At 44.6% G+C, this 12,726-nt stretch overlaps 1 protein-coding gene across 1 annotated transcript in view; it reads right to left on the reverse strand.

The window, feature by feature from the left end:
* GAD2 (glutamate decarboxylase 2) overlaps positions 1–11,838 on the reverse strand; it is a 77,600-nt gene extending 65,762 nt beyond the window's left edge. The window contains 7 exon segments of the mRNA XM_036269338.1: positions 4,084–4,196; positions 4,742–4,832; positions 9,412–9,645; positions 10,622–10,654; positions 10,657–10,740; positions 10,943–11,023; positions 11,733–11,838. Of these exon segments, the coding sequence (XP_036125231.1) occupies positions 4,084–4,196; positions 4,742–4,832; positions 9,412–9,645; positions 10,622–10,654; positions 10,657–10,740; positions 10,943–11,023; positions 11,733–11,808 (712 nt within the window). The 5' untranslated portion in view covers positions 11,809–11,838.
* Positions 11,839–12,726: the final 888 nt, after the last annotated feature.

Here is a 12,726-nt window from a genome sequence, read left to right on the forward strand (position 1 = left end):
TGAATCTTCAGACTCGGGCACTGGCTGAGAGGGTTCAGAGAAGGAGCATGGGGCCCAACTGCAGGGCGGACGTTGTCCCCCCACACCCATCTCTGTCACTAAGGGGAGCTGCAGGTGATTCTGCTCTTGTTGGGAGCCCTTTGAAGAAGCTTTCAAGAACTGAGGAGTTGCCCTGGCCGGTTTGGCTCAGCGGTTAGAGCGTCCACCTGCCGTCCTGAGAGACCCGGGTTCGGTTCCCGCTAAGGGCACGTACCTCGGTTGCAGTTTGTCCCCGGCCCTGGTCGGTCGTGCGGGTGGCAGCCACTCAATGTTTCCCTTCACATAGATGTTTCTCTCTCTCTCTCTCCCTCCCGCTCTACCTGAACAAAAAATGGAAATATGTCCTCGGGTGAGGATAAAAAAAAAGAACTGAGGAGTTATTGCCTTCTTTCCCAGCTTGCAAGTGTGGTCATTCTGCACGAGGCTTAGGAAAATCTTCCTTTTATCCTCATGGAGAGACATTTCTTTTCACTTAAGCTCATACACTGCCTTGCACTTGAATTGATACAAGTCAGTTGCTGTTAATCAACAATTCTTACAGAATGAGAATAAACATCCAAGCCCACCTCATTGTACACATGTGTTAATTCCTCCCTAAATAGTTCTTCCCGCTTAAAGAAATCATTAAAATATAATCATAATAGTTAACAAAATCTTACTTTGTAATTATAGGAAGGACATGCAACTAAGGGAATTTTAAGTCCATATTAAGTTACTTTTCCTGTGTCATCCTATGATTGTCAAGGATTTCATACAATAAAATGTGTATCTAATGAATAGAGTTTTATTTGGTAAGCCAGGAAAAGTGAGCTTTTCCCCAGGATTATTGGAAAGGTCAGGGTTTTTGCTATCCAGACCAAAGACAGATTGTGCGTGGCAATGAGTGTGCTGGCGTGGCAACTGGGATTGCAGGCAGAGTGAAGACACTATCCCCCCTCTCACCCAAAGGGGGACACGCCCAGGCCCTGCCACTGCATAGGTGCTTTGAGTTCGCTCCCCTTCACGTGGCTGAGGAGCAGGTTTCTCTGTATTTAGTTGAATGGCCCACATAGGACACGATCTTCGCCTCACGAGCCCTGGGCTCTGACACAAGCAGACAGCCTGACACACAGCAGTCATCAACCAGATCCTGGCTCTGTCATCAGTCAGAATGAGGACGATTCCTACTTCTTCTAGACCCCAGAGACACAGGACAAGCAGAATCCAGGTCAAACCTGCTCTGAGCAGACACCCTGTCTAAAAGTCTGACTGTGTAGGGTGCTGTTGGAAAATGCAGCAGCTTTTACAGGAACTTGCACTCTAGCTATAGTTTCTCAGTCCTCGCACTTAATGATACTTGGGGCTGAATAATTACTTGTGGGGGGCTGTCCTGTGCATTGCAGGGTGTTTAGCAGTAGCCCTGGCCTCTGCCCACCAGATGCCAGCAGCAATGTACTGCCCCAGACTGACAACCAAGAATGTCTCCAGACATTGCCAAATGTCCCCTGGGGGAAAAATTGGGGGCAAAATTCTCCCACTGAGAGCCACTGCTCTCATTCTTCTCAGACAGGCTGGGGAGAAAGGAGAGCAGAAGACAAAGGGGAAGTTGTACACAGAGAAAATGCATTTCACAGGACACTTATCCAAGAAGCTTCTAGCTCTGCCTTCCCATGCTTCGGTTTGCACCTCAGTCATTCTCTGTCTGAGGGCTCAGCAGCCCTGAGAGGGACAAACAGGCTTCTGGGCCTCTGGACAGAGTACACTGCTTTGTGCAGCACAGGCAGGAGGCCAGATGCACGGATCCTGCATGTTTTTACTGCCCATACATCTTCCAGAAAAGGATGTAAAAGCAAGCCCTGAATCACTCTGAAAATCCCGTAGACAGAGAAAGGTTGTGACTAAGCCAAGCCTTTCCTCTTTCCCCCTCAGTCCTTCGTGACTTGCTGAGCAGTGACGAGTGGCTGTCGGGCATAGGTGACATCACTTCTAGAAGTCCCAAAGGACTTTCCAAGAAACACGAAGCTTCTGGATGTTATAGATGGAGGTGTAAGACAAGCAGCTGAGCTATATATTCAGCCACAGACCTAATTACTCATGCTTGGTCCCAGACCACAGGACTTTCAGACCTCAGGCACATAATATGTATGATTTCCCCTTTTCTATACCCCTTAAATCATAAGACCCTTTATTCCAGGAATACGGAGGCCGACTGCTACCTACAACGGCAGCCATTAGTGATTAAAGATGCTCTCGACCTTTCCTCTGTAATGTCTACAGAGGGCAGGGAAGAAACAGGTTGCCAGTGGCCTTTTCTTGTGTTCCCTCCCCACTTTGCAATGTCTGCATTACCTTGTAGCATGACATCTATGGCTTCCATTTTGGGTCTTTAGGGCCCAAGGGAGGAGCCCCATGATCAAACCTAAGTCTTGTCTAACCCCTTCCCTTGATCATTCCCTGTCATTGATGAGGGTGGCAAGGAAGCCCTAAGTCCAGACCTGGCTTAGCAGAACTGCCAGAGAGGCTGCTTTCTCTGGGTGTACATTTTCTGGCCTGAGCCAAGCCCTTTTAGTCAATTTTTTAGGGTCCACAAGAGCAGCTGTTAGCAGCTGTTCTCTCGTCCCTCCTGGGAACCATCAAAACGGAGCCTGGGATGTTCTTGGCACCCTCAGGGACAACTCGATCATAAAACCAACCTTATAAGAGGAGAAAGAATAAAGGTAGAAGTGATGTTGATCTCTGAACCCTACCTAATTGCTCATGAAAAATACTTTACGTCTTAAGAGCATCAGTTCCAGGCAATGATGACAAAGTTCCCTCAACAGGGGACAGTTTTCCAGAGAAAAACTAAGTACTAACTTCTCTACAAAATAAAGGCTAGCTTAAAATTCATCACAGCTGGTGTTCAATGACTTAAAAGGAAAAGGCAAATTTTCCCTACAATTTAACTAACAGGTTTTCCTTCAGCACCTGAAAAAAAAAAAAAAGTGCTATAGCTTTAAAAACATAAAGTAAAATAGCAGATCCAAGCTTGCAGGTAAAGCTGCTTGATTTAAACCCTGGCCTTGAAACCACTGTTGTTCATTTATCATTTCTTCTCTCCATCTGTTCTTTACCACCCCCACCCCCATCCCCCTGGTCTTGGTAAATTTGCTGGAGAGAGATCACAGAGTGGCCTTTGCTAGGGCTGGCACAAACAATGGCTCCCCTAGGGGAGCACCCACCCATTATAATGACCTCTTTCCTGCCACTGATTAGGTGTTGATCTGCACACCAGTTTTTTCCATGGGTCAGTGACTCTCTTTTCCCACTGCCTTCCTCACTTCTGTTTTCTTCTCTGCATCAAACCAAGGTCACAAACACACCCGGGAACCAAGGGCAGGCCTTTGTTTCAGGTCGATTCTCTTGGCTGGAAGAGGTGTAAATAACGGAGCTTAGAATGCAATGGAGGGCGGTAAGGGCAGGAAGGAAAAGACTGAAATGCATGATAAAGAAGAGAAGGAATGGGGAAATTTGTGACAAAATCATCACCCTCTCTTTTAGCTCTAACAAACTATCTCCCAAGGCACTCTCTGCCCTCCTTGAAATTAGTGTAAATCAGCTTTTCTGCTTGTTGCTTGAAAGGGACAAGGTTCGTAAGATCTATTAAGTAGGTCTGCCTGTCATCCGCTTTCAAACAGAGAACGCTGTATTAGATGAGGCTACCCCTTTCCTCTCTCTGTTTCTGGGAAGAGCATCGGAGAGTGAATTCTCATATTAAGAATCTTTATTCTTTTGTTCCACATGATCCATACATCCTGTGTTGGGATCCCAGTAGAAGTCCTGGGTAAATATCATCCTTGTTTATGCTCTTTTTGAACACAAATAACTAATGCTCAGGCATGAGTAGTTGGCTTGGAGGCATGGCCAATGGTTATGTGCACTTAATGAACTCATTCTTTTGATTCATAAACAACCTATTTAACCTAAGCAGAAATTCAGACAAGATATTTAAAATTTCCTAGGTTCATAATAGGGCACTGCATATCAGAAGAAAGAAACACAAAGAAAAGTTGAAATATCATATACCTGGAGAAAATATCCCATCGCCAGAGCCCCCTGGCCAGCCAATGATTTCTCTCATTTTCTTTAGTGTGACATATTCCAAAAGCACAAACACTGGAGCAATTTCATAAGTGAACCTGAAATGTAGTAATGACCACATTTTATGTTTGTAACTCAAATAAATAATTCACCAGTACAACATCTATAGAATAGTTTCCTTTTTCAAAGCCTACATTCACAAATGTTATGATTATATATTAAACAGAGAGAAAATTATGTCTTCTTGCCCATTTTTCTATATTTGTAAAGTTAAGAGCTTCAATTATTAGCTTAGTGCACAAGAGACATTTATCATATTGAATAAAGACCATTGTTGAGTAACACCATTTAAAAGACATCTAGTTTCATTTCTTGTTTACAGTATACACAATTATAAGTCCAAAATGCAAAAAAAAAAAAAGTCCCTTTTGTATTAAAAAATGTTGTATGGCTTTGCATGAAAGTTGTAGCAGGACTTATTCTATTAAGCTACAGTAAATAGCAATTCACATCTGATGTCCATATCACTGTTTTAGGGGTTTCTTAATAAAAGAGATTTTCACATGAGAGATAGAATAAAGACTATGGAACCTCATTAATAATTATCCTGGATTACACATTAAAAACACATTTACCTACTTACATGTTAGTGTTTGCTGTTGATGTCAGCCAGTCTGCTGCTAATCCAACCATATCCAGTCCTGTGGAGAGTTGATTGAAATATCTGGGATGCCCTGAATAAAATGGAATACCGGAATAAGGACTGCATCCAACAAAAACAAATGCCTCTCAAGCACACATTTCTCTTGCTAAAAAACCTTGAAAGATCCATCAGTAATAGGAAATCCATATTCAGAAACCCAACATACATGCACGTGCGCACCCCCTCCCCTCCCCCAAGGAATATTTCCTATAACGAGAGAGACTATTTTGGATTTTTTGGTATTTCTTAAAACACACTCTAAAAATAATCCCTTAAATATTCCCTATTAAAAATCACAAGTGTGTGCCCTGGCCGGTTTTGCTCAGTGGTTAGAGCATCAGCCTGTGGTCTGAAGAGACCCAGGTTCGGTTTCTGCTAAGGGCACGTGCCTTGTTTGTGGTTTGTCCCCGCTCCTGGTTGGGTCGTGTGAGTGGCGGCCACTCAATGTGTCCCTTTCCCATCGATGTTTCTCTCTTTCTCTCTCTCTCCCTTCCACTCTATCTGAACAAGATATTGAAGAATGTCCTCAGGTGAGGATAAAAAAAAAAAAAATCTCAAGTGTGGTCTGCAATGTGGATACTACCTTATTTCCTAGCATTCTTTCAATGTACTTGGAAAGTACAGTGCTAGTGCAATTCGACGCGATTCACAGACAGGCTTTTCTTGTTTACACTGGTGCTGCTAAAAATCCTCTTTTGTTGAAGCTGTTCTGGAATCAGTCATACCATGCCATTCGTCAGGCACGCCAACATTCATAATAATATCAGTGACAAATGGCTGATGATTACAAAAGACAAGGCAAAAATGAGAAAATAGGACATTCTGTTGAATGATTTGCCCTGGATTCAAAAGGTGATGATTGTCTAAAGATGGCATGGGGAAACCTAATTCTTGTCAATTCTTTTCTGTCCAAATATTTAATTATAAACAACAGAACTCCTTCACAGCTGCGATTTAAAATAAAGATGAATACAGTCAGCATCACTGTCTTGTCAACAAGATACATGAAGATATAGTCAATGGACCGATCAATCCATTAGCAAGGCTTATCTAATTAATTTCTGGATTTCTCTTAGACTCTCTAAAGGGGTTGACATCCAAATACTCCTGAGGCTATTATTTTAAATGTGAATAGAATTCCACTTTCTTGTCTTTCCCCATAAAAACCTATCTATAAATCTGTGATGTGCTTAGCAGCAAAAATATTGGAAGATGAACAATTATGGAAATAGCATCTGATAAAAAGGCACCTGCCAGTTACTGGACACATGTCTGAAGCCTGGGGATGTGATGGTCTCTCATGCCAGTATGGGCAAAACAAGATTAAAAAGGCAATGCGGAAAGCAGGGACAAAGTCAAGGCATCTCTTATCTCTAGGACTGGAGTGCTCTCTTATCAGCCTCTGGCATGTGGCTAGACAATTAGATGCTAAGAAAAGATGGGAGCTGGAAAAAAAAGAGCATATTTGAGAGATTGAGTTTTGTGCAGCTCTCAACCAGATCTCCACCATTGTTTTACCGCCCTATGGCCTTGCACAGTGCCCTTCTATTTTTTTGCTCTTTTCCAGGCCCAGTGATGCTGACCCTGTCAGTTTATGCATCCACAGAAAGTGAAAAAGCCTCTTTCTGGCTGCATGGCTGCTGGCCTCTGGAACCACCCTCCACTCCTCTCTGCCTCATTGACTCCCCATTTCATTAGCGCTCACAGCTGAAATCATAGCCCTCTGCTCCCTCCAGGTGCCCCTGCATTTCTCTTGCCTTGAGACATTTCTTCAAAGCCAGGATTAGCAAATCTATCTGTTAATCTACTCTACCAATTCATATGCATTTTCTCTATGAATCTGGTGTCTACTATCACACACTATTTAACTCTGTGGAAACTTTGTCATGAAAACCTCTGCATAAAATTGGGAGGGATTCCAAGGAGTGTGTTGTATCCCAGGATGTCAGAAGACAAGTGTCCCTGATGACTGCCTTAGGGAAACTGTGGAAACAGATTTAATGCTTTGGTAGACTATGTCCCTTCTATATTTTTTTGGCCTTGGTCTCTCATTTCCCCTGAATATGTCCTTCCTCAAATTTTATTCACTGATAATCATGTGAAAATATAGAGAAAGATAGTATGGCAGGTCAGAACAACATGACCTCTTGATTTCTGCAGAAATAGTCTATAGAAATATTATTTTGCTCCCTTTGCATGTCCTCTACAAGCTGCGGGTGAATGTAGGCAGGGCTCTCTGAGAGAAAGGGTGTGAGAGACCTGCCCAGGAGCTTGCCAGCTGTCCTGGTGGCCCTAACATCCAGCTGCAGCTGCTGCCCCCCACCCCCACCCCAGGCCTTGTGCAGTGAGGCTCTGTGCCAGGAATCAGGTAGCCAAGAAAGTCTGAGCAGCCAGGGAGACAGGGAGTTTGAAGGGTGAGATTAAAGCCCCCCCAGGCTCTGGAATGCTCCCCAAAGATTAGCAAGTGAGCCAGGAAGGATGCACAGACTTCTTGTCCACAATCAGTTGGGGAGGGGGCTAAGGGTGCCCAAACTGCTCTCTTTGTACTGGCAACACGCACACAAGGCCTCACTCACTGACCCTTCAATTCCTTTGTTTGATGGTTTGGTTAAAAGAGACAAGACAACATTTAACCCCTCCAGCACCCAGCCACAATCACCACCAAATCTAAGAACCCCTGCAAATGCTAATTGTTTCAGGATTCTATCATTCTCAGCAGTTTTCAGTTTTAGTATTTCTTACAGAGGTAATTTTAACAAAAGACAAAGATGTCATTTAATATAGCAGGGTAGTAACTACTTTACAGACCCTAAATAGTACTAGTTGTCAAGTTATAGCATAAGAACTTATAACCTTGCTAGTTAGAAAGAAAAAGTGATTGCTGTTAATTCTTTGAAATGTTATTTGAGGATAGGGGAGAGACTATGTATGTAATGAATAATATTGATATTGAATTAATTGCTTAGAAATCCAACTTAATCAATCATATTTTTTCTGAACTTTAAATAACATGCATTAGAGCTACACTTAACCAAAAGTTTTACAAGCATTATGGGAAAAATCAACAAATTGAATTGACCCATGTATTTCCTAAATGGAACATTGACAGACAGAATTACTTTCATTGACTTGCAATTCCCATTATCTTAACTCTTTAAATTGTATTTCAGACACCACCAGCTTTTAAGGATGAAGATGTAAAACATTTGTATAGATTATTTTTTGTTTGGTAGCAAAATAATAAAATATAATAATAATAGGTAGCATTTTACTATTAACATTTAAATATTAGGTTAGGAGAATGGGTCTAACAAAAATGAATTAAAAGCATTGTTCAGGTTTGTACTTACAGACACATGAAAAGCTGGAAGAAAAAAAATCTTTAATACCTAGTATATACATCATGTGAATTCTCTGTGAACATAATTGAGAATGATATCCAATAAGCCTTCAAAATCCGTTCTGCACAGAGTTTGATAGAAATCACCATACTAAATTCTTTTCCCTATGTATCCAGTTTTAAATCTATAGTCTCACAAAAGTGGATACTAATAAGTCAGTAAACCAATTTACTAAGGTTTCTTCTATGCATACCTTTCTTCTCTGTTGGTATAAAGAATGTACAAAGAACCCTCACACACACACACACACGCACACACACACACACACACACACAGGTCTAAAATCACACAGCAAAGATCTTTTCTTCCCCCACTCTCCTGAAAATTCAGTCATTTTTATTGCTCTAATGAAGTGTAATGCCACCTTGTATCCGGATAATTAGAGACCATGTAGGAAAGAAAGGGGTAATCATGACTTGGGAGATGAATAGCTGACTTTGTGTAGACAAAATTAAAACTTAGAATGCACCCAAACAAACGGTACACCTGGCATTATAACATGGACAAAGTATGAAGAGTACTGTGAAAAAGCAATACATTTTCCCCTAAGGATATCTGATTTCCTTCACCGCCTCCCTTCTTCTCCTTTATCTTATATACAAAGTGGCCATGAAGCACACATTCTTATATAATATGGCTGAATTATTAAGGCAGTTGGAATTGTGTTTTCTTTTGTGTACATTCCTTAAAAATAGGGACAACTTGAAGTTCAAATCTAAAGTGCTGGCCACTTGAGACAATGCCAAAATATTATCCCTCTGGATCAATAATTACATAGGATGATTTGTCCAACTTTTGACCCTTCCTGTGCAAAGAAAATTACCAGCACTACATTAGTATTTTGTTTGAATCATGTTTTTGTGAGTATTAATTTCCATATTCCCCTTTTTCTGCATTTTGGGTCACTTCTACTGGCCTCTGCTGACAAATGGTTGTGTCTACATCAGTGGTTAACCTCCATGACCAAATATGTGCAATGTAAAATATGATGATTTATAATTAGGTAATGTTTCTGACATCAACTTCAGAAGCATTAGCACTAATAGTAAAGGGTGCTTTTGATTTGAATCATTCTAATAATGACTATTTTTTAAATGATGAAAATGTTTTATAAATTTGAAAATATCAATAACTTCAAAAAACAAGAAATTATTATAAAAAAATATTGTGAAAGGAAAAAGAGCTTTATTATTTCTGATGGGACAATACCTGTTTTAATTGCATATTTTAGAGTTGTTTGGCAATGCATCAAAATTTCCTCCAAATTTTGTGGTTGGTCTGCCAATTCCCAATTATGTTCTTGAAGAAGCTCATTAGGGTAATGGAAATCAATCACTTTGGTTGATCTATCGAAACTTTTCACCACATACTGCAGCAAAATATCCATAACATCCTGCAGAAACGCCAGGGTGGGTCTTTCTCCATCACAGGCTGGTAGTAGGTCTAAGGAATGGACTCAAAATGACACATTTTAATTTTGCTATGAAAACACCCAGGCAAGATCTTGCTCCAGCAGTTTCTTTATGAACTGAGTGATTGTGTGTTTAAAAAATCTTCTAGAAACGCAGAGCGTTTACTTTAAAAGGGAAGCATTTCTCAAAGATGAAGAAATGAGAGAATTTAGTATTTCTCCCACCCACTCACCCCAAATGAATTCTTGTATTTCAATTCAAAACTTATTTGCTTTCTTTTTAAAAGAGAGTGTGCATCTTCGCAGGGGTTCGTCCTAAATGTTATTTCTCAGTAAATCATCCTAAATGATTATGGAAATTATCCATGTCAGAAATGTTTGTGGACGGCCTTTCTGCAAACCAGGCAAATTGGAACATGCAAAATTAGGATCTCTGACCAATTAGGAAGGCCTGCTGTTTCCAAAGTGGTGTGGTTGTGTGTGTGTGTGTGTGTGTGTGTGTGTGTGTGTGATGCGCGTTTGGATAACTAGGTGTGTAAACACAAGGAAGCAAAACCGCATGCAGTTCTCACGTGAATAAAATATTTCCGTAAAATCACAACTACAAATTACTCTTAGGATGTAAAGACTTAGAAAGTCTTTGCGCTTTGAACTGGGAATAGAGTCCCACCCTAGGCCTCAGCGGCCCAAAGAAGCCAACCAGGAGCTCAACGCAGAGACACCCCGGCCACTTGCAGCCCCAAGGGAGGCGCTAGGGGAAGAGCGCCCTGGCCCCAGGGCCCAGTTCCAACATGAGCTCGCAGTGCCTGCAGGGACTGTGATCAAGTCTCGGACCCAGGAAACAAGCCCTGCATGTCTCATTTTCAGCTGAAGATTATCCTAAGGTGGGCCTCGGCCTTCTACCTGGAAGTTTGGGGTAGGGTTCACAGTGCCGGGTTCTTCCCTGTGGCAGTGGGTGGGGCAGAGCGAGGGGCAGTGGCTCCCGGGTGCCCAGCGAGGCGCCTTTACCTGTTGAGTGTAGAAACGCATAGTTGACATCCCCTTGAGACAGCTGCAAGCACAGGCCGTCTTCCCGGAGGTGACCCGTGGGGACTCGCTTGAACCACTCTCCGAAGGCTTCTGGGCATCTCAGTCTCCAGTCTCCGTAGAGCAGAGCTGGGCAAGGACACGGAACGTGGATCTCGCTCAGCCGCGGAAGCGCTGGGCTCCCTAGCCCCTTCCCATCCTGGACCAAGTAACCCGGACTCCACTGCTGGGGATGCAGAGCTGAGAAGGTGGCTGTGCACCGCGGCCCGCGGCCCGAGGCACGTCGCCCAGTTCACCTCCCACCCCCTGGGCACTGGCACTCACTGCACAGCTTGTTTCTGATGCCACCCCTGAACTTCTGGGCCACCTGACACCAGGCTCTCGCTGTAAAAAAAGGCAGGCAGAAGGTCGGCGAGGCAGAAAGAGAAGAGCAGACAGATGGAAGTGTGAAATTTTGTTTTATGTGAACAACGCCAATAAACCGGGGTGCAGGATGGGGCACCCAGGGTTCGGCACCGCAGGCACGTGCGGGAGGTGCGCGGAAGCTCGGCGATCCCTCCTGGCCCTCAGTTTTCCGATTCTTTACCCAAGGAGAAGCCCACATCACGGCCCCCTGCATTTTCCTTTTAGTGCCAGTCGGTTCAGGCAAACTCCCTCCCCTACCTGCTCGCTGGGGCGAGTTTTCCTACACTCCGAGCCTGTCCATTTCCTCGCAGGCTCTCCTTTTAAACCAGTAATTTTCTTCCCATTCCAATTTTTCCTTTCCACACTGCTACTCTGTCCCATTCCAGGGTCCAGACACCAAGATGGTGGCAGTGTCCCAGGCCCCCGGAATTGAGGGTCCAGGAGGCGCCTGTCATGGGTCGGCTCGCCCGGACTTCGGTGGAATAGGCCCAGGATTCTTGGAGCGTCTTCTTATGGGATAAAGACCTGTAGGGTTTTGGTCTCTTGGGCCATCAGGAACCAACCCGGAGAGCAGGGCGAAGCCACCAAAGTTTCCTGTTGCAGGTGGAAAACCTCCTTCGTCTTCCCTAGCTCCGCAAACCCCAGTCCACCCTCAAAGCTCTCCTGCTGCAGGTCCTGATTCTCCTACCTGTGCTGGGGTTCTCGGGATCCCCGGAGCCATCTTCAGACCCGAAGGACCAAAAGCTGGAGCCAGGAGATGCCATTGGCGCTGCGAGATTGGAGCAGATCTCCTCTGAGTGCGAAGTGTCGGCGAGCTGCCCTAGGCTCCGACAGCGCGCCCGCGTGCCTGTGTGTAGAAGGAGGAGGACACCGCGCGGGGACCTGCGTGGCCGCGGGACAGAGGGTGAGTTTCACTCAGGGGCAGAAAACGTGCGTGTGTGCGTGTGTGTGTGTGTGTGTGTGTGTGTGTGTTGGAGTTACTTAGGGTTTCTAGACTAGGCAAAGCTCTGAAAGCTGTGAATGTTAAATAGGGAAGGGGACCGGCGGATTCTCACAGACAGGAGAGGGGAAAGCTCTGAGAGCCAGAATGATTTTAAAGGCGAGGAAACCCACTGCGGATGGATCAGGGGGCTGCAGAGGCAAAAATGGGAGAGGGAGGGAGCTGAATCATGAGGGTGAGAGTCAGACTGTTCCCAAGAGCTGGATTGGGAGTGAGTGGGTGGGAGGTGTTCAGGCGAGCTCCCGCAGCGGGCCAGGCGAGGGCTGCCGGCTTCACCGCTGTCCAGGGTGCTAACGCGGCTGACTTCCCGCTGGCCTCTGGGAAGGGTGGACTAGAGACCTTGGCCAGGCGGGAAGGGTGGCGGAGAAGAGTCTTACAGACGCACAGATTGGCCTACCGTTTGAGGTCTGGCTCCCACAAGAAGAGGCGGGGGTTCCCACCTCGCCTTTCTTCAAGAGAGTGCTGGGGTCTCTGAGAGCCCAGCAGCTGGGCCAGAATCTGGAGTGGTTCTGGAGCTTGCAGAGGGGATGGTGGGGGAAGGGTTTCTTTGGTTAATGGGCTCATTTCAGCTCCTAGTAGCGCCTAATGCCTGCCTACTGAGCTGCGAGGTCCCGGGTGGTGCACTCGTGCTGCGCTGTAGAGCGAGAGGTCTTTCGACCCACCTTTCAGCTTCTCTGACTGA

The sequence above is a fragment of the Molossus molossus genome, unplaced genomic scaffold, assembly GCF_014108415.1.
Source record: "Molossus molossus isolate mMolMol1 unplaced genomic scaffold, mMolMol1.p scaffold_m16_p_1, whole genome shotgun sequence".
Taxonomy (NCBI): domain Eukaryota; kingdom Metazoa; phylum Chordata; class Mammalia; order Chiroptera; family Molossidae; genus Molossus; species Molossus molossus.